Source organism: Lithobates pipiens, unplaced genomic scaffold (genome assembly GCF_037356315.1).
Source record: "Lithobates pipiens isolate NorthernLeopardFrog02 unplaced genomic scaffold, aLitPip1_a1.2 Scaffold_16, whole genome shotgun sequence".
In the NCBI taxonomy this organism is placed as follows: Eukaryota; Metazoa; Chordata; class Amphibia; order Anura; family Ranidae; genus Lithobates; species Lithobates pipiens.
In genome coordinates this window covers 589,422,091-589,446,728 of record NW_027507748.1, presented here as the reverse complement: position 1 = coordinate 589,446,728, position 24,638 = coordinate 589,422,091, and the positions used below count along the sequence as shown (strand labels likewise).

The 24,638-nt window shown below is 42.0% G+C and overlaps 1 protein-coding gene across 1 annotated transcript in view; it reads left to right on the top strand.

The window, feature by feature from the left end:
• Nucleotides 1-4,132: 4,132 nt before the first annotated feature.
• The window catches only part of TNS2 (tensin 2), a 275,183-nt gene continuing 254,677 nt past the window's right edge, over nt 4,133-24,638 (top strand). The window contains exon 1 of the mRNA XM_077483895.1: nt 4,133-4,289. Coding sequence (XP_077340021.1) covers nt 4,215-4,289 — 75 coding nt within the window. The 5' untranslated portion in view covers nt 4,133-4,214. The remainder of the gene's footprint in view (nt 4,290-24,638) is intronic.

The following is a 24,638-nucleotide window of genomic DNA, read 5'->3' as shown; positions in this document are numbered from 1 at the left end:
AACCCTTGGGTTTCTGGGATGAAAACCATCACAAGACAGCATGGATGTAGTGGATAACACTCAGCCGCAGACACAATCCTCCTCTTCTTCCTGTGTGTTTGATGGGCTCTCAGGAATGCTATCTGGATAAAGGGGGCCTTGAGAGGTGAGGAAGTCCTCCTCTTCCTCCCACTGTTCTGCCTTAAAGTGGTGTTCCGCTTAAAAAAAATAAAATAAAAGTCAGCAGCTACAAATACTGCAGCTGCTGACTTTTAATAATCAGACACTTACCTGTCCCAGGGTTCAGTGATGCGGGGGATCAAATTCCCCCTCGTCTCCCCCTCCGCTCGGTGGAGGGGGAGACTGTGGTTGCCCGGCTATGGCTTCAAATAGGCCCATACCAAGGAACATTTTAAAGTCAACGGGGAGTCAGCAGTGCCCTGCACCTGCAGAACTCTGCGGTTGGATGTGATAGAACGGCTGCCTTTAAGCTGCCCCCTAGAGGACATCTTGTTTCATTGGAGTTGTGCCTCCTCTTTTTCCTCCTCTCTTCTCTCAGGCATCCAACTGCAGTCAGTGACCTCATCATCCCCTCCCTCCTTGTCATTGGAGAAAATTTGGCAGTATGCTGCAGCTGGGGGAACATGACTGCTTTCTTGTCCTTCTGTGGCACCCCCTCTCTCTAGGCTCATGTTACTCCCTTCCTCAATCTGTGAACCAACAACAAAGCCTTCAAATTGCTGCGTTTCCTCCAACAGTAAGTGCCCGACACTGTGGTCGAATGATTCTGGCGACTCCTCCATGCATGATGGTGGGGCTACGGAAGGAGTGACTGTGGACAAGGAGTCGGTGGAATAGGCTGATTTGGCAGCTGCGTTGGAAGGCAAACTACTCTGAGCCTGAGTAACAGAGAATGAGGAGGATGAGGAAGGCTTTTTATCCACTCCACCAACTCTTCTGCATGTTGTGGCTCAATAACACGGCCAGCAGCAGAAAAAAGGACAAGCGTGCCTCACGGCCACCTGCAGAGGATGCACCATGTCCATGACCACCACGGTTGACCGTAGACACAGAGGCTGCTTGCCCTTGTTTAGTCACATATGGCAACCCATCATATTTGGCTACCCGCTGGACTGCGCATGCGTGCCACCGCCATATGCATTCCACCCCTGAGTCCAGGTTCAAGTCCCACCATCCAAGTGGACATAGAGTTAGATTATGATTATGCCAAGCGAAGCAAGGCGAGCAACCCCGTGTTGGAACGCATATGGCGGAATCACGCATGCACACTCCAGCGGGTAGCCAAATGTGATGGGTAGCCGAATGTGACGTGACACCCTCTTTTACTTCCTGATGATGCGCGCTCTGGCGTGAAATGCATATAAGTGAGGTCTGATACAACATTAGGAGCTCTTTACTTCCCTTTGGAAAGCTGTGATCCTATGCTGGACTATGTAAGTGCTATTTTAAGTGTAGCGGATGACATTTTGGACAAAATGTCATACGCATGTACATTTAGTTTTTGCCTCAGAACAATAAAGGTTGATTATGTAGGTGGGCCTTAACACCAGTCTGGCCAGGCTGTGTTTAGAAGTTCTGCCTGGTCATGTGGACGGTGAGGTACACATGACAGGCCAGAACCAGGTCCGGTTGGATGTTTGGGTATCGGCCTACTCGGAGCCAATCAGTGGCAGTGCCGGGGCTCACTGAGGAGTCTGGGAAGTGGGTACTTAAGTGGTGTGGGTCACGTGGTTGAGGGAGAGTTGTTCGTGAGACCCATGTGGTCTTTTCTAGTTCTAGGACCGTGGTAGCCCCGTGAGGGGTCCCGGTCACGGAGTGTTCGACATCCCGCAACATGTTCCTGTTGGTGGCCCCTGATGGACCTGGCTGATCTGGGTGGTGATCCGTCTATTCCCGAGTCTCGGAACCTACTGGCCCGAGGCGCAGTAACTGAGGGAGGATTCAATGTGTCCAGGTGTGCTCTCGGCTTGGAGGGACACCACAGCTCGTTGAAGTGACCGGAGGAGGACTCTTTGGAGGAGGGCCGGCAAGTGGCATCCTGAGAAGTGCCTGGTTACTGAGTTGGGAAAGACATTGGCGAATTCACACTTTTCCAGTACCATTGAGGAGACAGGAAACGTTACAGGTACGGCGGAAAAAGGTTCCTGTTCACCCTTAGTTGATTTATCAAGTTTGAGTCAACGTGCTGACTGCCATGATCTCTGGCTAGAGATCTTTTCAGCCTTGAAGTACCCAGCTGCGAGTGGCTACTCTCTGGGTGGAAATAGAGACTTTGCTAGACCTGTATTTCAAGGTGCCTGAATTCTTCACCCGTGCCCTCTGTTCCCTAAGAGACTGTGTTATTTGAAGGTTCTTGATGCAAAATAAAACCTTTTAAAGAGAACTTCATCTGTTTCAGTGTTCAAGTCATTGCGTATCAACCCTGAGAACCCCTAGACGTGGAAGAGCAGGCCATGAGAAGGTAACTGGTACGCCCATTAGGTCAAGGCTGCCCTGCAACTGGTTATGGCTGCTACATAAGCAATAAAATATAAATGGTATTACACTATATCCTGCTTTGTGGTGGAGCCATTTCACAGACATACTTGATGCAAGTTGGTTATATGCAGTGGAGAATACATAATGTGAAGTCACCTACATTTAACCGCTTCCCAACTGGTGCACGACGATGTACGTCGGCAGAATGGCACAGACAGGCAACTGGGCGTACAGGTACGTCCCTTTGAATTTGCCGCTGTGCCATCACGTGCGTGCCGCCGGCAGTGCATGTGCGTGCTGGTCGGGACCCCCGTGAGTCCGATCGCGGGTCCCGCGGACTCGATCGCTGCAGAGATACCCGCAATCGTCTCATGGGGAGGAAGAACGGGGAGATGACGATATAAACAGCATCTCCCTGTTCTGCCTAGCAACAAGTGACACTGATCTCTGCTCCCTGTGCCCCCCACAGTTAGCAACACGCCCCTAGGACACACTTAATCCCCTACACTGCCACCTCCTGTTAACTCCTTCACTGCCAGTGTCATTTACACAGGAATCAGTGCATTTGTATAGCACTGATTGCTGTATAAATGACAATGGTCACAAAAATGTGTCAAAAATGTCCGATGTGTCCTCCATAATGTCGTAGTCACAATAAAAATCGCTGAAAGCCACCATTACTAATAAAAAAAAATTATTAATAAAAATGCCATAAAACTATCCCCTATTTTGTAAATGCTATAACTTTTGTGCAAACCAATCAATAATCGATTATTGCGATTTTTGTTACCAAAAATATGTAGAAGAATACATATCGGCCTAAACTGAGGAAAAATTATTTTTTTTAAAATATATTTTGGGGGGATATTTATTATAGCAAAAAGCAAAAAATAATTTTTTTTTTCCAAAATTGTCGCTCTTTTTTTGTTTATAGCGCACAAAATAAAAATCACAGAGGTGATCAAATACCACCAAAAGAAAGCTCTATTAGTGGGAAAAAAAGGATGTCAATTTTGATTGCGCACGACCGCGCAATTATCAGTTAAAGCGACGCAGTGACGAATCGCAAAAAAGCGCTCTGGTCTTAAGGCAGCAAAATGGTCCGGTCCGAAAGTGGTTAAAATCTGCATATTGGATGGGAATTCAGCTTCCTCTACACATGATTGTTGGATTGGAATGAGATACGTGAAGGGGATATACCATTGAATCCAGGGTTTCTCTCTGAAAACCATCCTGCTTTGTGCTCACTCTGTGGCCTGGGCGATCTGGTGAGTGCATTTTCTTATCACTTCGGGTGAAGCGCTTTTATAAGCAAGATTCTTGAAGCATATTTACATTTTATAATTCACGATGTTGGAACATACACAAGAAGATCTAATCACACATATATTTTTTTTAAACCAGAGTTTAGTGTCACTTTAATCTCCGTGTTGTTCTTTTCTAAATTAACACAAAGCGAGATTGACTTTGGGAAGAAATGATAAATAAATGGAGTGATGTATATGGACAATGTAGGGGTGAGATAGAGCAGCACATGGAGTGAGCTGTCATTATATAATGGAGAGTGACTGTACATCATCTAATGAGCACAGACATTGTGCAGGCAGTAAGAGGTGAAGGGTGCAGCCTCCTCTCCCGCCCCTAGGCGGAGCTGTGCTCGCTGTCCAGCAGAGTGCGGACTGTATAGCGGTGTGCGGTGCGGAGTGCCCGGTGTCGGGTCATGCTATTCGTCCTGTATGGGCTGTGCGGGGAGCAGCGCGGTGAGAGGACCGGACACTGGACGGGCCAAGAGGACAATGCATCTGACCGAGGTACTGACTCCACATCTGCACATGACGTGTGCTGGCTTCAGCTTGGGGGAGCAGCGGTGTCACCTAGTCCCGAATTCCGTACATTAACCTGTTCAGGGCTGGAAGTGTCCTCCTACTTGGAGGACTTTGGGAAAGTTTTCAGGGACCCAGACATGTGATCTGTGTAATGATGACATGGTAGGCTTGGATTGTATGGTGTATGGGGACACATGGAGCGACTGCGATCAGAAGACGATGGAGCTTGGACTGATCCCAATCCAACCTCTATACAGATGTGATCCCGATATATCCAATATAGGGGGGGATTGTGCAGATGTGACATCACTGACACACTACACACATGGGAACGATTAATGGGACCGATCCCTCTCTGGCTCCTAATAATTGTACAGATGTGATCCCCGACATATCTAATATAGGGGAGGATTGCTGGGACCGATCCGTCTCCTATATTCATTGTACAGAATGATCCCTGACATATCCAATATAGAGGAGGATTGCTGGGACCGATCTGTCTCCTATATTCATTGTACAGAGTGATCCCTGACATATCCAAAATAGGGGAGGATTGCTGGGACCGATCCGTCTCCTATATTAATTGTACAGAGTGATCCCTGACATATCCAATATAGGGGAGGATTGCTGGGACCGATCCGTCTCCTATATTCATTGTACAGAATGATCCCTGACATATCCAATATAGAGGAGGATTGCTGGGACCGATCTGTCTCCTATATTCATTGTACAGAGTGATCCCTGACATATCCAATATAGAGGAGGATTGCTGGGACTGATCCGTCTCCTATATTTATTGTACAGATGTGATTCCCTTACATATCCAATATAGGGGAGGATTGCTGGGACCGATCTGTCTCCTATATTCATTGTACAGAGTGATCCCTGACATATCCAATATAGAGGAGGATTGCTGGGACTGATCCGTCTCCTATATTTATTGTACAGATGTGATTCCCTTACATATCCAATATAGGGGAGGATTGCTGGGACCAATCCGTCTCTTATATTCATTGTACAGAGTGATCCCTGACATATCCAAAATAGGGGAGGATTGCTGGGACCGATCCGTCTCCTATATTAATTGTACAGAGTGATCCCTGACATATCCAATATAGGGGAGGATTGCTGGGACCGATCCGTCTCCTATATTCATTGTACAGAATGATCCCTGACATATCCAATATAGAGGAGGATTGCTGGGACCGATCTGTCTCCTATATTCATTGTACAGAGTGATCCCTGACATATCCAATATAGAGGAGGATTGCTGGGACTGATCCGTCTCCTATATTTATTGTACAGATGTGATTCCCTTACATATCCAATATAGGGGAGGATTGCTGGGACCAATCCGTCTCCTATATTCATTGTACAGATGTGACCCCTGACATATCCAATATAGAGGAGAATTGTTGGGACCGATCCATCTCCTATATTTATTGTACAAATGTGATCCCTGACATATCCCATATAGGGGGGCACCCTGCCATACTCCACATATTAGAAGGATTACTGGGGCTGATCCCTCTCTTATTGTACATATCTTATGTGATCCCTGACTAACTGCATATATGTGAATGATTAATGGAACTGGATCCCTCTCTGGCTCCTAATAATTGTACAAATGTGATCCCTGACATATCCAATATAGAGGATGATTCCTGGGACAGATCCCTCTACTATATTTATTGTACAAATGTAATCCGTGACATATCCAATATAGGGGAGGATTGCTGGGACCGATCCATCTCCTAATAATTGTACAGATGTGATTCCCTGACATATCCACCCCCTGCCATACTGCACATATTGGAAGGCTTACTGGGGCTGATCCCTCTCCTAATAGTATTGTACGGAGCTGTCATCCCTGTCATACTAAATGTATGGAAAAGATTACTGGGACTGGATCCCTCTCCAATTAATTGTACATATCTTATGTGATCCCTGACAAACTGCATATATGTGAACCATTAATGGGACTGGATCCCTCTCTGGCTCCTAATAATTGTACAGATGTGACATCCCTGACATATCCAATATACGGGAGGAGATTGCTGGTACCGATTCCTCTCCTATTAAATGTACAGATGTGATGCCTGACATATCCAATATAGGGGAGGACCCTGCCATACTGCACATATTGGAAGGATTACTGGGGCTGATCCTTCTTCTAATAGTATCGTGCGGAGGTGTTATCCCTGTCATACTGCATGTATGGGAAGAATTACTGGGACTGGATCCCTCTCCTATTAATTGCACAAATGTGACATATCCAATATAGGTGAGGATTGGATTGCTAGTACTGATCTCTCCCCTACTTATATTGTACAGATGTGATCCCTGGCATATCCAATATAGAGGAGGATTGCGGAGACTGATCCCTCTCCTAATAATTGTACAAATGTGATCTCTTGCATATCCAATATAGGGGAGGATTTCTGGGACTGATCCCTCTCCTAATAATTGTACAGATGTGAAATCTCTGACGTATCCCATATAGGAGAGGATTGCTGGGACACTTAGGGGTTACTGTGCATTTTGAAAGGGCATTTACTCCAGAGCTTAGTAAATGAGGGGAAGCTCTGCTAACTTTCATCATCCAATCATGTGCAAAAGTGTGTTTTTTTTCCTTACATGTAACTAGATATTCTTTAGCAAGCAAAGTTTCACCTCATTTGCTAAACTCTGGAGCGAATTCCCTTGCAAATTGAACAGGCTATTTGTCCTTTTGTAAACTCACCCCATTGTGTATGGGCAGAGTCTGCAAAGTCTGTCACCAGCATCTGTCCTCAATATTCAACACATTCCCAGATAAAACTTGTTAAAGTTTGGGACATTATTTTTTTTTAACATGTGATGAGAAATCTATTTGTATTATTATTACTACAATATGAGTATCTATTACTATTATAATAGATGGATAAGATTATATAAATATTTGTCCCAGTCTTTTGTCTGTATTATTGTAGGAGACGAGGCTCTGCTTGTTGTCTGTGTTCAGTCTGGATGGCAGATGGGGTATAGAGGGAATGGGAAGAAGATGATGATGTTTGGTGGATGGATGGAGATTGTGGGAAGGCAGAGCTATTAGATCATCACAGCTCAACTCAGAGAAGATCTCAACAGATGCCGCCAGATAATGGATCTCATATAAAGTCCATCAGTCAGGGTGGATTTCTTTAGTACCCCCTTAAAATAAAAAAAATAAAAAATAGCACTGGGCACAAACATATGGATGACACAGATTTAGATATTGTGCTCTATTATTGCCCCTAGATTTTTTAAGTACCCCCCCCAAGCTAAGGAATGCATATAGTATGTATGGATGACCCATAGATATTGACATTGTACTCTCCTATTGTCTCCAGGTTTCTTTAGTGCCCCCCCCCCCCCTTTCTCAGATAAGAGCACAATCATGCACAATCAAATGGATGACACAGTAGATATAGAGAGTGTTATCCAATATTGTCCCTAGATTTTTTTTAATACCGCCCCGTCTCCCAGTATAAGAGTAGAATCATGTATATAGGTATGGATGGCAGATAGCTATAAAGAGCATTCTCCCCAATTGTACATTTGATTTCTTTAGTGCCCTCAAATAGTAAAATACCATTTTGCACATACATACACTCGGTATATCGATATAGATAATGTACTCTTTAATCAGAGGGAAAAAAAAACTGTTTGTGCATGAGATCACATACAAACAGATAACAGGTTACAAAAGTCCAAGCTATGGGGAGTCTCTTTTGGAGGATAATCAGTGGTCAGGTGCATGCAGGATGGGCTCTCAGTCTTGAATCGTCAACTTGTTGCTAAATATTAAGAGATAAGGGATATCTCCAAGAAAAATAATAAAAAGAAACAGAGGAAGCAGCTAAGCGCAGTATTATAAAAACGTAAAATCTGTAAGTATACCTAAAAATGTTCACTCACATGTCAAGTGCAAGCGCATAAAGGTAATCCAATGTAAGAATACCACTCAGCTTCGCCTTTAGCCTTAAATAAATTTGGCCAGCAGGCAGGAAGATCACCGCTGGCAGGAGGTCCCTCCCATTGATTGAACCCGACTTGAACAGCTTTGGACGTGGAAACGCATTTCGGGGGTCCGCCTCCTTTCTCAGGCCTTAGTGTACTCCTCTATTGTCCCTAGATTTCCTCAGTGCATCCTCAAAATGAAGACTAAATACTCTCCTAATGTCCTTTGGATTTCTTTAGTACCCCCCTTCCTAAGATAAGAGTAGCATTCTGCACACACATACAGATGTCCCATATACAGTATATAGACAGTGTACTCCGCTATTGTCCCCAGATTTCTTTAGTGCCCACTGCCCACCCAAAAATAAGAGTACCATTGTGCACCATACATATACATGGCACATAGACAGTGTACTCCCCTATCGTCCCTAGATTTCTTTAGAGTGCGCCCCAAGATAAAAGACCACGTACTCCTCTATTGTCTCAGATTTCTTGAGTGCCCACAACCAAGATAAAAGTAAACGGCACATAATTATAGACAGTGTACACCCCTGTCATCCCTATAATTTTTTTGTGCCCCTCCCCCAAGGCAAGAGTAGCTTTGTGCATTTACATATGGATGGCACATAGATATTGTATCATCTCTTGGAATACACTGCTCTTATCAGGAGTACCAAAGGATGTAAACAAGGCTACGATGAGCAATCCTATAAAGTCTGGTATCCAGCACTCACAGACAGGAGCTGAAGGGTACTTTAAAAGAAATTTATAGTCCTTTAATTTTTTTTTTTTTTTTTAGTTAAACTTGCACAAGAGATACGTTGCTTTTTTTTTTTACTATTGTTTGCAATAATTGTTTTATTCAACCTTACTAACAAATTAAGCTTAACCATTTAGTATGTGTTAATGTTAAAATAAAATAGTTTTGTGTAAAGTCTCTAATGGTAAATATACATGAAGTGCCCATACTTGCATATTACTATATTAGGGATATATAAAAAAAGAAAAGAAAATCTGCTCTGCTTTGATTTGTGGGAGTTCATTGAATCCTGCTGGAAATCCACAAAACCTAAATTTAGCTGCAAATCCTATTGAAGTCTCTGAGGGAATTTCCATACTACATTCTGGCCATATTTAAGGGTATTTAATGTGATTTTGGGGGCAGAATGGAAAAAAACATCAACCCTCTAACATACATGTTTAGGAGATGCCTTTAAGATGTATGTTGTTTTACAGAACTGTGCAGTTTTCACAGACAGTGTCAGCAACACTGTATTCTAACATGACATTTGTTTGGATGTGTACCGTAATCGATTTACCGGTAGATGTAAAATGCATCAGTGCATTTAGATGATTTGATTAACAAATTAAAGCGGATCTCTACTTTATAAGCAGTTACAACAAAAGTTTTTTTTGTTCTTTTAGGGATAAACTTTGACCATTGCAAGCACCCCTGTCAATGATAAATGGTTTGTCTCAACCTTCTAACTGCCATTTTTGCGGGAGAGCTTCGTCTGTTAAAGGACATTGAAAATTAACAGATTTAAGGCTCATTCACACTAGAATGCAGTGCGGGAAAGCTCCACTCCTGTTGGGCACTGCGTTCCAAACGCACTACCGTTGCGATCTGGTACGGGTATCAGTTCAAAATTTATATCACCTTAAACATAGGTCGTACACGCAGTGTGTTTGCCCGCATCGGCCTACACTGGATTGCATGGCACAAAAGTACCATGGCTGCCATATGTTTCAAAAAGAAGTGCATGCACTACTTTTGGTGTGGTGCGATTTCAGCCCATTCAAAATGAAAAGGGCTGAAATCATACTGCACAGAACTGCATGTGAATTGCACAAGAACCGCACAGCGTTCCTGTGCGATTCACATGCAGTTGCTAGTGTGAATGGGCCCTTACTGGTGAGATCACCTGGTAAAAACAAAGAAAATAAAGACTAAAGATAAGTGACAGACATTTTACAGTAATATAGAAGATCTGTGACTGTTGTTACATTTTAACAGCTCATGATTGCATGTTTATTATTGCTTTGAACCTGGCTTTCCTAGGCAACACAGTAACTGCTGAAATATATTTTACTAGGAGAAAAACAGGACATGTAATGACAAACTGAGCTTAAAATGTTATTAAATCTAAAAACGTTTTTTACCTTGATGCATTGCTTGCATTAAAGTGTTTGTTAACCCCAAAAAAAACAAACAAAAAAAACAAATCCTGTTCCCCTAAAGCATGTCATACAGCACAGGGCCTGTATTGTGTCATTTGGCCCTCTGTATACCCTAAAAAAACCTGGCTGATCCTGCCTAGCTATACCCTCCCCTCTGCAAACAGACCACGATAATCATGGCTGCTGAGCCCTGACACCGTATTCAGTTTGCGTGATTCCATCATCCGCAGCCTGCTCTCCACAGCTCTTCCATGTCTGTGTCTCCTCTGTCCCCCTCCCTGCTCGTACCAGCATCCGCCCCTGCTCTTGCTGCTCTCATATCTTCTATTAACTTAGGGGCCGATCCTCTTTCTGAGATTTGGTGTTAAAAATTTTTTTTTTGCTAGAAAATTACTTAGAACCCCCAAATATTATATATATTTTTTTCTAACACCCTAGAGAATAAAATGCCCGTCGTTCCAATACTTTCTGACACACCGTATTTTTGCGCAGAGGTCTTACAACCATCTTGCATTAAAAAATACGACAACAGTAAAATTAGCCTGATTTTTTTTATATTGTGAAAGATAATGTTACGCTGACTAAATTGATACCCAACATGTGACTCTTCAAAATTGCTTCCACTCGTAGACTAGAGACAAACCTTTACCCTTAAAATTCTCCATAGGCAAAGTTTAAAAATGCTACAGGTTGCATGTTTTGAGTTACAGAGGAGTTGTAGAGCTAGAATTATTGCTGTCGCTCACGGTGATACCTTACATGTGTGGTTTGAACACCGTTTTTATATGCAGGAGCTACTCACGTATGCGATCACTTCTGCACGCGAGCTCGGCCGGATGGGTACGTTAAAATTTTTTTTTTTTTATGATTTATTTTACTTTTTATTTTTACACTGTTCTTTTTAAAAAAAGATATGTTACGTTTATTCCTATTACAAGGAATGTAAACATCCCTTGTAATAGAAAAAAAAGCATGACAGGACCTCTTAAATATAAGATCTGGGGTCAAAAAGACCTCAGATCTCATATTTACACTAAAATTCAATAAAAAAAATAATAATAATTTTGTTGTTTAAAAAAAAAAAAATCTCTTTAAGAGCTATGCAGGAGTCATTGGCTCTTTCTGCTGTCAATCAGAGGAAGTGGGGTTGCGGGCCTAAGTCCTGCTGTGTAAGTCTATGGAGCCTGACTCTGTAGACACACAGGTTGGGAACGCAGGGACTACTCTCCCCATAGCCAGCAGCTGGCTATGGTAGTCCCACAGAAAAAGAGGAGGAGCCAAGATTGCTGCCAGGGGACCCCAGAAAAGGAGGATCGGGGTTGCTCTGAGCAATACCACCGTACAGAGCAGGTAAATATAACATGTTTGTTATTTTAATTAAAAAAAATTTAGTTTAGTAACACTTTAAGCCCTCGTTCACACTGAACACAGCTATAAAGTTCATGTGAACTTGCACAATTTCAAAGCCGCATTTCAGTCCGACTTCGGGGACAACTTGAACGACATCTGTGCGGGTTCATGAACAGATGTCTATTGAAATTGCCCCCGAAGTCACCAAAAGTAGTGAAGAAACTACTTTCGGAAATTGGTGCGGCACCCAAGTCGGCGTCGCACCAATTGGAACACTTCTATTGCCACCAATAGGCACCGATTTGACAAAAAGGAAAGGAAAGGGGGCTGAACATAAACAGCCCTTCTGCGCATTCTTACTTGGGTGAGTTGCATAGTAATCAGTGGCAGATTCAGATGTGACTAAGTATGGGAATGTGGGGTCAATTCACTAAGAATTAAATAGCGCTTAAAAAATGCGGTAAAATAACGCATGTGGAAACAATTGTTTAAATGTTCAATTCACTAAGAATTGTGTGGTAAATAACTGCTGCGTTAAAGTTTCGATAAATTGGTAATTACAGCATATTTTCATGTGATAATTTATCACATTGAGCTGGTTCCTAAGGAGCGGGCTGGGAAGCCATCCACTGCGTCCTTAACAATGGATGACTCAACATCTGCCTGCTTACAACTGAATGTAAAGAAAACATGCAGGGAACTAATGAGTCATCCTTTGTTAAGGACGCGGCGGCCGACTTCCCAGGCCCGCTTCTTAGCAACCAGCTATTGGGCGGGGGGGCACCCCCAATGCCGTTTCTGACAAAATAACGCATGTGATACCTGCTTCAAAACCCTGGTGTTCTGTTTTGGATTTAAGAGCTTACTACGTGGTTTTTCTGCAATATTTACCGGCATATTTTTAATTTAGCATTAAATACGGCACCATTTTTTTTCTTTTAATGAATTAAACTTTTTTTTACCGCATGCAATCATTTATGCAAATAAGTCATGACCGTGTTATCTCATGTCGTAACCATTAGTGAAGTGAACCCTATGTCTTCCAACCGATTATCCTTACGAAGATGTCAGCTAGTATTTGGCTACCGTCTGTAAAGACGAAGAAGAAGTATTTTACATCCCTGTATGTAGATATATCTGACTTTTTTGGCCTTCACAATCTGCGTACACAAAGAGGCCTTTTAATAACTCTTTCTGCACATAAATATGAATAGCAAGAGTGTGGTTGGGGAAGGCCTGTTCTGGTGGGTGTACGGATTAAACTATGTTGAGTATTCGCTTAGCTGAGTTAGAACTGAGGGGGTCTGTTACTAATGCAGCCACTGCTATGTCCTGTGTATACTCGGAGAGACATTGCGGTCAGTGACGTGATTGTAGGGGTCCTTCAGGAAGAAGTGATGTGCAGTGGCAGCCCCGGTATATACACAAATTTCCATCATCCTACATAAAACATAACACCAGTGTAAGCTTCCTGTCTCTTTTCTGTAAACACTCTCAGAAGACTCAGATTCTCCATAAATACGATGGGCTGCTTTTCTACAGATTGGTGGAGGTTCGCTCCATCTATGGATATTTCCTAATGTTTAGATTAGTAACATCTACATGCTGTAACCGTAAAGATTCAGTATATTCCAGCCAGATCCTTCTGTTTTTGGAGAGTTATTCCACCAGAAGGCTGTTTAAATCTCTTGGGGATACTTTTGGTGAGATCTCTGTGCTTCAATACTCAGGTCGGATGCCTGCCTTGGTTAGTGCTAGGGGGGTATCACTCACATGGTTGGGTTTTTAATTTATTTTATTTTATGAAGACTCTTGCCCTAGGTGGACAGTAACAGAGTCAAATTTATGACCTTGAGATCTTACAGTTGGAGTATCCAAGACACATTTACTTGCCAGGGGCTTTTTAGGTCAACCCGCGTCCACTATTAAATTATTATTACACTTGGGTGGACTAAAGCTTTAGTACAGTGTTTCATAAACTATGGGTCATATTGGGTCATAGATGTGTTTGCGATGGTTCACTTTTTGACTGTGTAGCCTGGTTTGTCCAAGTTCAAAATCAGTGGCAAGTGATTTAGCCCATCGATAGCACAGAGGCATATAACGTACTAAATTGAGTGCAATGCGGGTATTATTATTATTATTATTATTATTATACAACCACTGATTTGACTTTGTGTAGCTTTGCTACTATTATTAAATTAATTCTCTCGTTGGAGCCTGGTAAGGTAACAATTTTCTTATTTGGGTTCCCAGATTGAAACATTTAAGTACCCCTGTTTTAATTAGCTGAGTGCCATCCTTTATAAACTGTATATTTAAACATTAAATGATTGTTACAGTGATTTGAATGATGATTGAGCATTTTATATCCCCTGCCAGCACCCCCAAGCCATTCATCTTGATACTGAAAAATCAGTTGCCAAGATTCTCCAGGTATGGAGAAGCTTGTGACTCATTCCCTTTCTTCTCATGTATCAGTCCTGGTGTTTGGCCTAGCACTGGTACATGGGAGTGAGGAGAGAGTCCTCAGTCCTATGTAAACTCAGACTAAAGTGATTTTGAATTTATACAAGTCCATCATATACAGATCAACACAAATCAATTACATTGCCCAACAGGTTTCGTATACCTCTCGGGTGCTGATATTGCGCGAATGGTGCTCCCATGACCAACTTTCACTCCTATTAAAGAATAACATTTCTAAGTAATCTAAAAGAAAAAAAAAGTGAATTCAAGTGAAAAGAGTGAGACTCTTTTTAATGCACATGGCAGGTACATATACCACAATACTAAGGAGCCAAAACTCTCATCTTAGGAGAGATAGAGTATGTGATTCAACCTGCTATTATCTACCTTAGACTGAAATGCCAATTTTAGGTGCACCAAGACTTTTAAGATGCCCATACACATGGTATCTGCTCAGTTTTACTGTAGATCCGTCAGAAACCATGAAATCAGGCCGAGACAGAAGTACAGTTAAATAACACTTGTTTAATAATAAAACTAAATAGAACAAACATAGTCAAAATGTCAGCCAAGCCAGAAGTCAGGGATCAATCTAGTGGAACAGCGAGCAGGATCTGGGGCAGAAGGGATGTCAGCAAAGCAAGTCTTGAACAGGATCGCAGGAGATATTTTCTATGACGTGACCAAGGTGAAGGCAGAGCTCCTCTGGACTGGACGGCTTAAGTAGGCAGGACTGACGAGCAGGATATCATCAAAAGCTGAGTAACTGTGGAGAGATAGGAGCTGGTAATTAGCTGGCGGTTGAGCGGCCAGCCCTGACAAGATTCTATTTTCACTCTATATGCATTTCCAGTGGACAGAGCATGTCTGACACACTCTCCATTAACTTGGTGCATTTGTGTACAGCAGATATCATTGTAGTGATTTTACAGTAGAACAGTAGTCACACATAGAAAAAAAATATGTAATGTACCCTAAAAGTGCCATCTCCATGTGTATTTTGTGAAATGCTATGAGAGTCAACGCACCACACTGTTTTTTGTTCACATTCACGTGCATTAAATGCACCGGAGTTGACATCCAGTTTTTTAACAAGTTCCGTTGATGTTCTTTTTTTTTCACTTTAGAAGCCAGTACTTTTTGTAGTGCATAAAAAGCTTAGTGCAGCCAAAAGGATGTGGTGTAAGTGGGCCCTTTAAAGTACAATTCCATGTAATCATGTTTTGCTCCTTGCTTAGGTATCTTTAGGCAATGTTGAACCTCCTTTGGTGCAGTGTGTAGACTAAAAAAGATCAAGTGTTAACTAGTGTGGATGTTGACCTCACAGCTCACCATATATATATATATAGGCATTCTCAAGTAGCACTGAGCTCAAGGGTGTTGTGGGTGGTGGTGGGGGGATAATCTAATCATTTTAGTAACAGGCTTCTGTTACCAAAATTTACGAGAATTTCTGTGTATTCCCCACAGAAGCTACTAGGTATAGCTTGCTACCAATTATTGCCTATTGGCTTTTGTTTAAAAAAAAATGATGTTGTTGGTATTTTTTCTATACCTTGCTCCAGAATTTTGGAACTTCTTTAAAAAAAAGCTGTGATGTCATCACTCACCAGCAGTAACCTCCTTTAGTGTGGCCTTTGGGTACTCTGGATTAGGGTGACTTGCAAAACCAATAGGAAGTGGGAGTGGACAGAGCTGTGTGGCATTGAAACTGGCAGTATTGGCTTGATCATGACAGTACTGCCTGATCTTTTTTTGACAGATGAACATTGAACTCTACAACCCAATACAACCTAGCTCCTTAGATTATGAAGATAAACATTCAAGAAAAATTGATTCCTATTACAAGGAATGTAAACATCCCTTGTAATAAAATAAGGATGGCAGGTCCTCTTTATGGAAAGATCTGGAGTTAAAAAGACCCCAAATCTGTTCTTTACCTTTAAAAGCAAAAGTTAAAAAAAAAGTAGTTTCCTTCTAGCCTGGAATGGAAGGGATGGCATGAGGTCGTTCCGGTCCTCCAAGGTCATCAAAGAGGATTTACTCTTTGATCACCTGTGTGACCAGCCGGTGGCACCGTCGGATCATTTCTCGGGTGAACCGGTGGAAACGGTAAGCCAGAGAAACACTGGAGAGCTTCTGAAAGCTACATGAACCACTCGAAAAACTGCTTTCCTTAGAGAGGCAGCCGGTGACTGTAAAAAATGGTACCAGGGTTATGGCTGATATCGTCAGCCATAATCCTAGTAAACCACTTGTAAAACTACAATGTATGTATATGTATTGCGGTCGGCAAGAGGGTAAATTGTATTGTAATTGTACCGTCTGTCCTCATGTTGTAAAGCACTGCGTAAACTGTTGCCGCTATATAAATCCTGTATAATAATGATAATAATAATGTTTGTGATGCTCCTAGTAAATCCATCCACTGGACAGTGCAAGGCAAGTATCAGTTTATCTCTAAACAACGAACAATCGACAACTGTCTAAAATTTACCAAACCATCTAATTAATGTTCTGACTCTTGTGGAGAATTGTTACTCCATACAACGTCGGATTGACATGCCATTTAATTGCCTATAAGATGAAGCTATTTGTCTTTGTTTTTGTGTGCCATAGTAGCATGCAGTGTTAGGATCCAGGCATGAAGAAGGATTACGTGCTTTAGAGTGGTATCTACTGAACACGAGTATTCATTTTGCTGCTGGTGATGATAAAAGTGACACTGTTCAGAAGATAGCTTGCAAAAAATTGTAGACAAATGCAGCTGCATCTTTTTCATTAAGATAAATATTGGCGGTGGATGCTTGCTGTTGGGATGTGACCTTTTATTGTTTAAGCTTGTCAACGAGTTATATGACAGCTAAGTTAAATGTCAACATATTATGTAATAAGGCTGATGGTGGTAGTGTCCTAAGGAAACTCGTGACGCTTACAGACCCATGCTACATACATACCCCCTCCATACTTCTGATTATCTAGATTAAGGTTATTTAGGCTCCATGCACACTAGACCTTAAAATAACATTATAAAAACACCAGTAGCTTTGCAGTGAGTCTTTCAACATTTGTTAAAGTTTTTTGCAATAGTGTTTATTTGCGTTTTTAGCATTTTTTTCCGCATTAGCGTTTTTTTAGCGGGTTCTTTTCCCATTTTTGAGCCATGTTTTTGAGGGTTTATCTGCATTTATGAGCATTTGTCGGTTTTTGTGGTCAGAAAAACAACTCCTGAGCGCGATTTTATAGTGTTCAGAAAACAGCCCATAAACTTCACTGTTGATAAACGTCTAAAAACGTCCATATGTACATGAACACAAAGGATAACATAGAGGGCAGTTTATGGGCTGTTAAATAAAAGGCCCAAACTCTCAAAAATGGCTATATATTAGCTTCAGTGTGCCTGGACCCTAAAGGTTCAGTCCATCCAAAACTATTAGAGTTTTTAGTATATGTTTGCGGACAGCTAAGATCTCAGTTCTTGAGTTCACCGGTCTGCACACCTGCTGGGGATATTATGAGGATTTTCCACTCTCTTTATTGGATTTTTTATTTTTTTTAATGTTATGAGAAATGTAAAACTGAAGAACTGAAAAACGCAAAGGTTGGCAGGGACACCTAAAACTCCAAGTTGGATAAGAAGGGAGTCAGGAAATTATGGTGGATAGATCTCATTTTTGGAGAATCTGGGATATATAAGATGCCATGGCTCCACTTATAACTAAAACATTACTAGTAAACCTTTCATTTTCCCATTACTCTGGCCTTAGACCTTCCGAATCTACACACTTCTCCAAAGCCTGCCATTCCTTTGTGAATACTGTGTATGTAATTAAAGAGGAACTTCAGTCACACTTTAAAAATTGTATAAAAAATACATGCAGCATGTAAAAACCTCAATGATGTGACTTATCCAATTCATTGTTCTAATTCTACCATTTTTAAATGTAAAAAGCAGGCTGTAATTATACTCACCATACAGTATAAGTCACGGTGGCCATTTTAACTAAGGGCGGCTGAAGCCAGTGCCCTCAGGTTTCAGAGAAATTCATGACGTGTCTCTGTGGTGCACAGCCAGTCCGTGCTTGCGCATTACACATTGTCTCCATCCATCCTTTGCCTTTCTCTGCCCATCGCTGCCTGTCCTCCTCCCTCCTCCAGCTCTTTTCTGCCCTCTTTCAGCTTCCCTCTATCCTCCTCCTGCTCTTCTCCGCACTCTGCGACCCTGGACTGCTTTGTGTGCCACTCAAGCTCGCTGGAACGGGATGTGAATCCCAAGCATCCACCGCTGGGAGTGCTGACAAGGGAGGGAGCCCCTCCTACAATCACTGGCAGTAAAGAACGGACTCTGCTGTTGCTATGCTGGGTGTATGAATTGCAACCTCAGCCTGTACTCCGACCAGGCCATGCTCCCAACGCGTTTCACTCCACCCCTCAGAGCTTAGTCATGGGGATCTTTTCCACCCTCCCTCAGCTTCCCTCCACCCTCCTCCAGCTCTTCTCCACCCTCCTTCAGCTCCCCTCCACCCTCCAGCTCTCCTCTCTTCACAATAAAAAAAAAAAAGGCCTGAAGACTGAAGACTCCTGTGATTTCTGAGGAAATATCCCAAGAGTCAACAGGAGTACAGTTTTGATGTCATTCTCCTAAGAGGGAAGCAGGAAGAGGAGAAGACCAATGAATAAAAAAGATATTTGGAACTAGAATCTAGAAAAAAAGGGAGCGAAAAAGCTATTATAAGGAAGTATAAAAATAGACTGAAAATCTGATTTAATGAAGCTTCTTCGGAAAGTAGTGTATACATTTTGGGCCAAGTTTCCCAAAACTATGACAACGTGTGCCAGAATTTTTTTAAAGGAAAAAGCTCTAATTTATATTAATGTACATGGAGCCTGCATGGACACCCTGAAATGTTTTGTGTCAGTGCCCTGCTTCTCCTATCCATCATACTAACGGTCACCATAGTTAAAGCGGTAGTAAAACAGTATGGAATACTTGAGCGCTACTATGCAAGAATAGTAAAATTGTGAAACTAGAACGGCTGCACCATTAGATGGTGATCTCACACCAGCATAAATGGTAAAACATTCAAAAGAAAAGTGCGCTAAGTCAACCTGTGCATAAATCCAAAAAAAACTAGTGCTTAGCTGAACACATATAAAGCCTACCACTGCTGATGTATCATCAGCATGAAAATTATTATTAAACGTAATTAATAATAAATGACACACAATGGTGAATATGTGATGAAGAAAACTTTCAGCAAAATTGCTTAAACAGATGTGTCTTTATTACTAACCACTTCTGGACCAAGCCTATTTTTGACACTTGTTGCTTACAAGGTAAAATCAGTATTTTTTACTAGAAAAGTACTCAGAACCCCAAACATTATATATATATACAGTGGTGTGAAAAAGTGTTTGCCCCCTTCCTCATTTCCTGTTCCTTTGCATGTTTGTCACACTTAAGTGTTTCGGAACATCAAACCAATTTAAACAATAGTCAAGGACAACACAAGTAAACACAAAATGCAATTTGTAAATGAATGTGTTTATTATTAAAGGTGAAAAAAAATCCAAACCATCATGGCCCTGTGTGAAAAAGTGATTGTCCCCTAAACCTAATAACTGGTTGGGCCACCCTTAGCAGCAACAACTGCAACCAAGCGTTTGCGATAACGTGCAATGAGGCTTTTACAGCACCCTGGAGGAATTTTGGCCCACTCATCTTTGCAGAATTGTCCTAATTCAGTTACATTAGAGGGTTTTCGAGCATGAACGGCCTTTTTAAGGTCATACCACAACATCTCAATAGGATTCAGGTCAGGACTTTGGCTAGGCCACTCCAAAGTCTTCATTTTGTTTTTCTTCAGCCATTCGGTGGTGGACTTGCTGGTGTGTTTAGGATCATTGTCCTGCTGCAGAACCCAAGTTCATTTCAGCTTGAGTACACGAACAGATGGTCGGACATTCTCCTTCAGGATCTCTTGGTAGACAGCAGAATTCATAGTTCCTTTTATCACGGCAAGTCTTCCAGGTCCTGAAGCAGCAAAACAGCCCCAGACCATCACACTACCACCACCATATTTTACTGTTGGTATAATGTTCTTTTTATGAAATGCAGTGTTCCTTCTACGCCAGATATACTTGGACACACACCTTCCAAAGAGTTCCACTTTTGTCTCATCGGTCCACAGAATGTTGTCCCAAAAGTCTTGGGGATCATCAAGATGTGTTGTGGAGAAATTGAGACGAGCTTTGATGTTCTTTTTGCTCAGCAGTGGTTTTCTCCTTGGAACTCTGCCATGCAGGCCATTTTTGCCCAGTCTTTTCCTGATGGTGGAGGCTTGAACGCTGACCTTAACTGAGGCAAGTGAGGCCTGCAGTTCCTTGGACGTTGTTGTGGGGTCTTTTGTGACCTCTTGGATGAGTCGTCGCTGCGCTCTTGGGGTAATTTTGGGCGGCCGGCCACTCCTGGGAAGGTTCACCACTGTTCCATGTCTTCGCCATTTGTGGATAATGGCTCTCACTGTGGTTCGCTGGATTCCCAAAGCTTTGGAAATGGCTTTATAACCCTTTCCAGACTGATAGATCTCAATTACTTTCTTTCTCAATTGTTCCTGAATTTCTTTGGGTCTCGGCATGATGTGTAGCTTTTAAGGATCTTCTGGTGGACCTTACTGTGTCAAGCAGCTCCTATTTAAGTGATGTCTTGATTGTGAACAGGTGTGGCAATAATCAGGCCTGGGTGTGGCTAGAGAAATTGAACTCAGGTGTGGACAACCACAGTTATAGTATGTTTTAACAAGGGGGGCAATCACTTTTTCACACAGGGCCATGATGGTTTGGATTTTTTTTCACCTTTAATAATAAACACCTTCATTTACAAATTGCATTTTGTGTTTACTTGTGTTGTCCTTGACTATTGTTTAAATTGGTTTGATGTTCCGAAACACTTAAGTGTGACAAACATGCAAAGGAACAGGAAATGAGGAAGGGGGCAAACACTTTTTCACACCACTGTATATATATATATATATATATATATATCTATATATATATATATATATTAGCAAAAAGACCCTAGAGCAGTGATGGCGAACCTTGGCACCGAACCAAGATGTTTTGGAACAACATTTCCCATGATGCTCATGCACTCTGCAGTGTAGTTGAGCATCATGGGAAATGTAGTTCCAAAACATCTGGGGTGCCAAGATGCCCTAGAGAATAACATGGTGGCTGTTGCAATATTTTATGTCACATGGTATTTGCGCAGTGAAAATTGCCACGCACTCGTGGAATGGCGACAAACTAAGGTACTTTAAAATCTTCATAGGCGATGTTTAACATTTTTTAACAGTTACCTGTTTAGAGTTACAGAGGGAGTAGGTCTTTTGCTAGAAATATTGCTCTTGCTCTAATGATGGCGGCGATACCTCACTTGTGTGATTTGAACATTGCTTACATTTGCGGTGTGACTTATGTATGTGTTTTCTTTGGTGCGCGGGGACAGGGTCACTTAAATTTTTTTTCTTATTTATTTTATTTTTTATTTATTTAACACTGTCCCTTTAAAAAAAATCTGATAATTTTTATTGCTCTTTTTTGCACTTTAAAAGCACGCCAAAATCTGTGCTTTGGAATACTGAATTTTTTTAAAATCAGCTCCATTGGCTTTTACATCAGAAACCTGATCCAAGCCGATTCCGGCTTCATTCGGGATTCCACACAGCCGGCAGACGTGGAGGATGGTCGCTCCGGTCTCCCGGTGGGACGGAAGACCTGGGCAGAGCAGCAGAAGGTGGCAGGGGGAAGGCACCTGCACCTTATGATAATGTCTGAGCGGCTCATTAGCCACAACCACTTCAACCAATTCACGTACAGATATGTGATTTGGCCTGAAGTGGTTAAACATAAAAATGCCCACACACATAGCAATTTTCTAGTAAAATGCCTACAATGATCATACACCAAAAGCTTGCCTCCTCAACGCTTCTTCCGGGTTAACCAAGACACTGGACGTCACCGGCTCTTTCCAAAGCGTTGCACCACTGGTCACATGACTTCTTCAAGGTAAGGGAGCCTAGTGATGATCGCCGGTATTTTAGAGCCTTAGTCTGTTTACAAGTTACCATGGTGATGGGAGAATCATGTTTTCACTTGAACCATTCATCAAATATTCACCATTGTGTGTAATTTACATTTAATAATTTAATTAATAATAATAATTTTCATGCTGCTGAAATATCGCCAGTGGTAGGCTTTATATGTGTTCAGCTAAGCACTATTTTTTGGGAGTTATGCGCAGGTTGAATAAGCGCACTGTTGTTTTAAATGTTTTACAATTAAAGCGGTTGTAAATCACTGGCTGATTTGGTGGAGGGGGGGTTATGGTGTGGGGTTGTTTTTCAGGGGTTGGGCATGGCCCCTTACTTAGTTCCAGGGAAGGGAACTCTTAAGGTGTTAGCATACCAAGACATTTTAGACAATTTTATGCTCCCAACTTTGTGGGAACAGTTTGGGGATGGCTCCTTCCTGTTTCAACATGACTGCGCACCAGTGCAAAAAGCAAGGTCCATAAAGATATGGATGAGCGAGTTTGGGGGGGAGGATCTTGACTGGCCTGAACACAGTCCTGACCTCAACCCAATAGAACACCTTTGGGATGAATTAGAGCAGAGACTGCGGGCCAGGCCTTCTCGTTCACATCAGTGCCTGACCTTACAAATGAGCTTCTGGAAGAATGGTCAAACATTCCCATAGACACACTCCTAAACCTTGTGGACAGCCAGAAGAGTTGAAGCTCTTATAGCTGCAAAGGGTGGGCCAACTCAATATTGAACCCTACAGACTAAGACTGGGATTCCATTATATATCATTTGTGTGTAAAGGCAGGCATTCCATAACTTTTGGTAATATAGTGTATGTTCTCAAATTTAGGAGACTCTCAAAATGATAGAGTTAGGACTGCAGTACTTTGAAATGGCATAACACGGAGACTGCAGCTTATGCATGTATTTGCAAATGTGTACAAACAAAACCCCTTGTTCTACTGTTATGCCGTGTACACACGACTGGACTTTCCAGCAGACTAGGTCCAATGGACTTTTGGTGGAGTTCCGATGGACTTTCCAAACGAACAGACTTGGACACACACAATCACACCGAAGTCCGACGGATTTGACCGTGATGACATACGACCGGACTAGAATAAGGAAACTCATAGTCAGTAGCCAATAGCTGCCCTAGCGTCATTGTTGGTCCGTCGGACCTACATACAGACGAGCGGTTTTCTCAGTAGGAACTGGTTCCGGCGGAAAGATTTGAAACATGTTCTAAATCTAAAGTTCGTCAGATTTTTCGACAGAAAAGGTCAGATGAAGCCCACACACGATTGAATTGTTCGACGGATTCGTTCTGTCGGAACTTTGCTGTCGAAAGGTCCGGTCGTGTGTAGACAAGGCCAATTCCGTTTGTTGCAGGCTGGCTGGTAAGGGAGCTGGGAATTTTTGTTTGTTGTTTTTTGCCATGTGTTTCCCTTCCATGTGCTCCTTGCTGTAAACACCAGTTATAGGTTGGGGTGGTTGCCATTTATTTGTACTATGATTAGGCCCTTTTGGTGAAAAACGTTAGAGGGACAGTCCTAGATGAGGGCTATCAATGTCCATCTTGTGGATATCTTCCTAATAAATGTAGACATCAGTCCACCAGTGCGTGGCGTGAGTGGTGGCTTTCTTCTTGGCACTTGATATGTGCACATCTAGTTTACCAGTAAATGACAACACAAAGGATGAAGGCCCTTAACAAACGGTTTGCGCCCTTCTTCTCTTGAAGGATTAGTTTACATGTGTTGAACTCAGATGGAAGTCCAATAGAGAATGAGTTCAGTTCCTCTCCTTTTGAGATGCCTTGGCTTTTTATAAAGGATTAAAAACAGTTGACACTAAGCAGAATAGAACATGCTGTGTATACAAAAATGTATTGCAATACTTGGCAAAAACAACAGTAAACACAAGTTAACTTTGCTCCATATAATCCAATTTATAACTGAAACATCGTGTTCCTTTACAAGCCCATGTAAGAAGCAAAACACAAATGCTCATTTATGAAAACGTCAAGAAAGTCAGAAGAGTGAAGAATGTTTTCTGATTGGTTATTCTAGTCTTCGGGCATATTCCTCTTTTCTTTATAGTATGCAAGTAGGGAACTGGAACAGAAATGATCCCACAGTATTAAAACACATAACACATCTTAAATAAGTTATGCATGTAAATTTATGCATAATAATGGTAATATGGTATAAAGAGTCCATAATCTTAGCAATATGTAAAAGTCCATGGGCCAAGAGAGGAGATCATG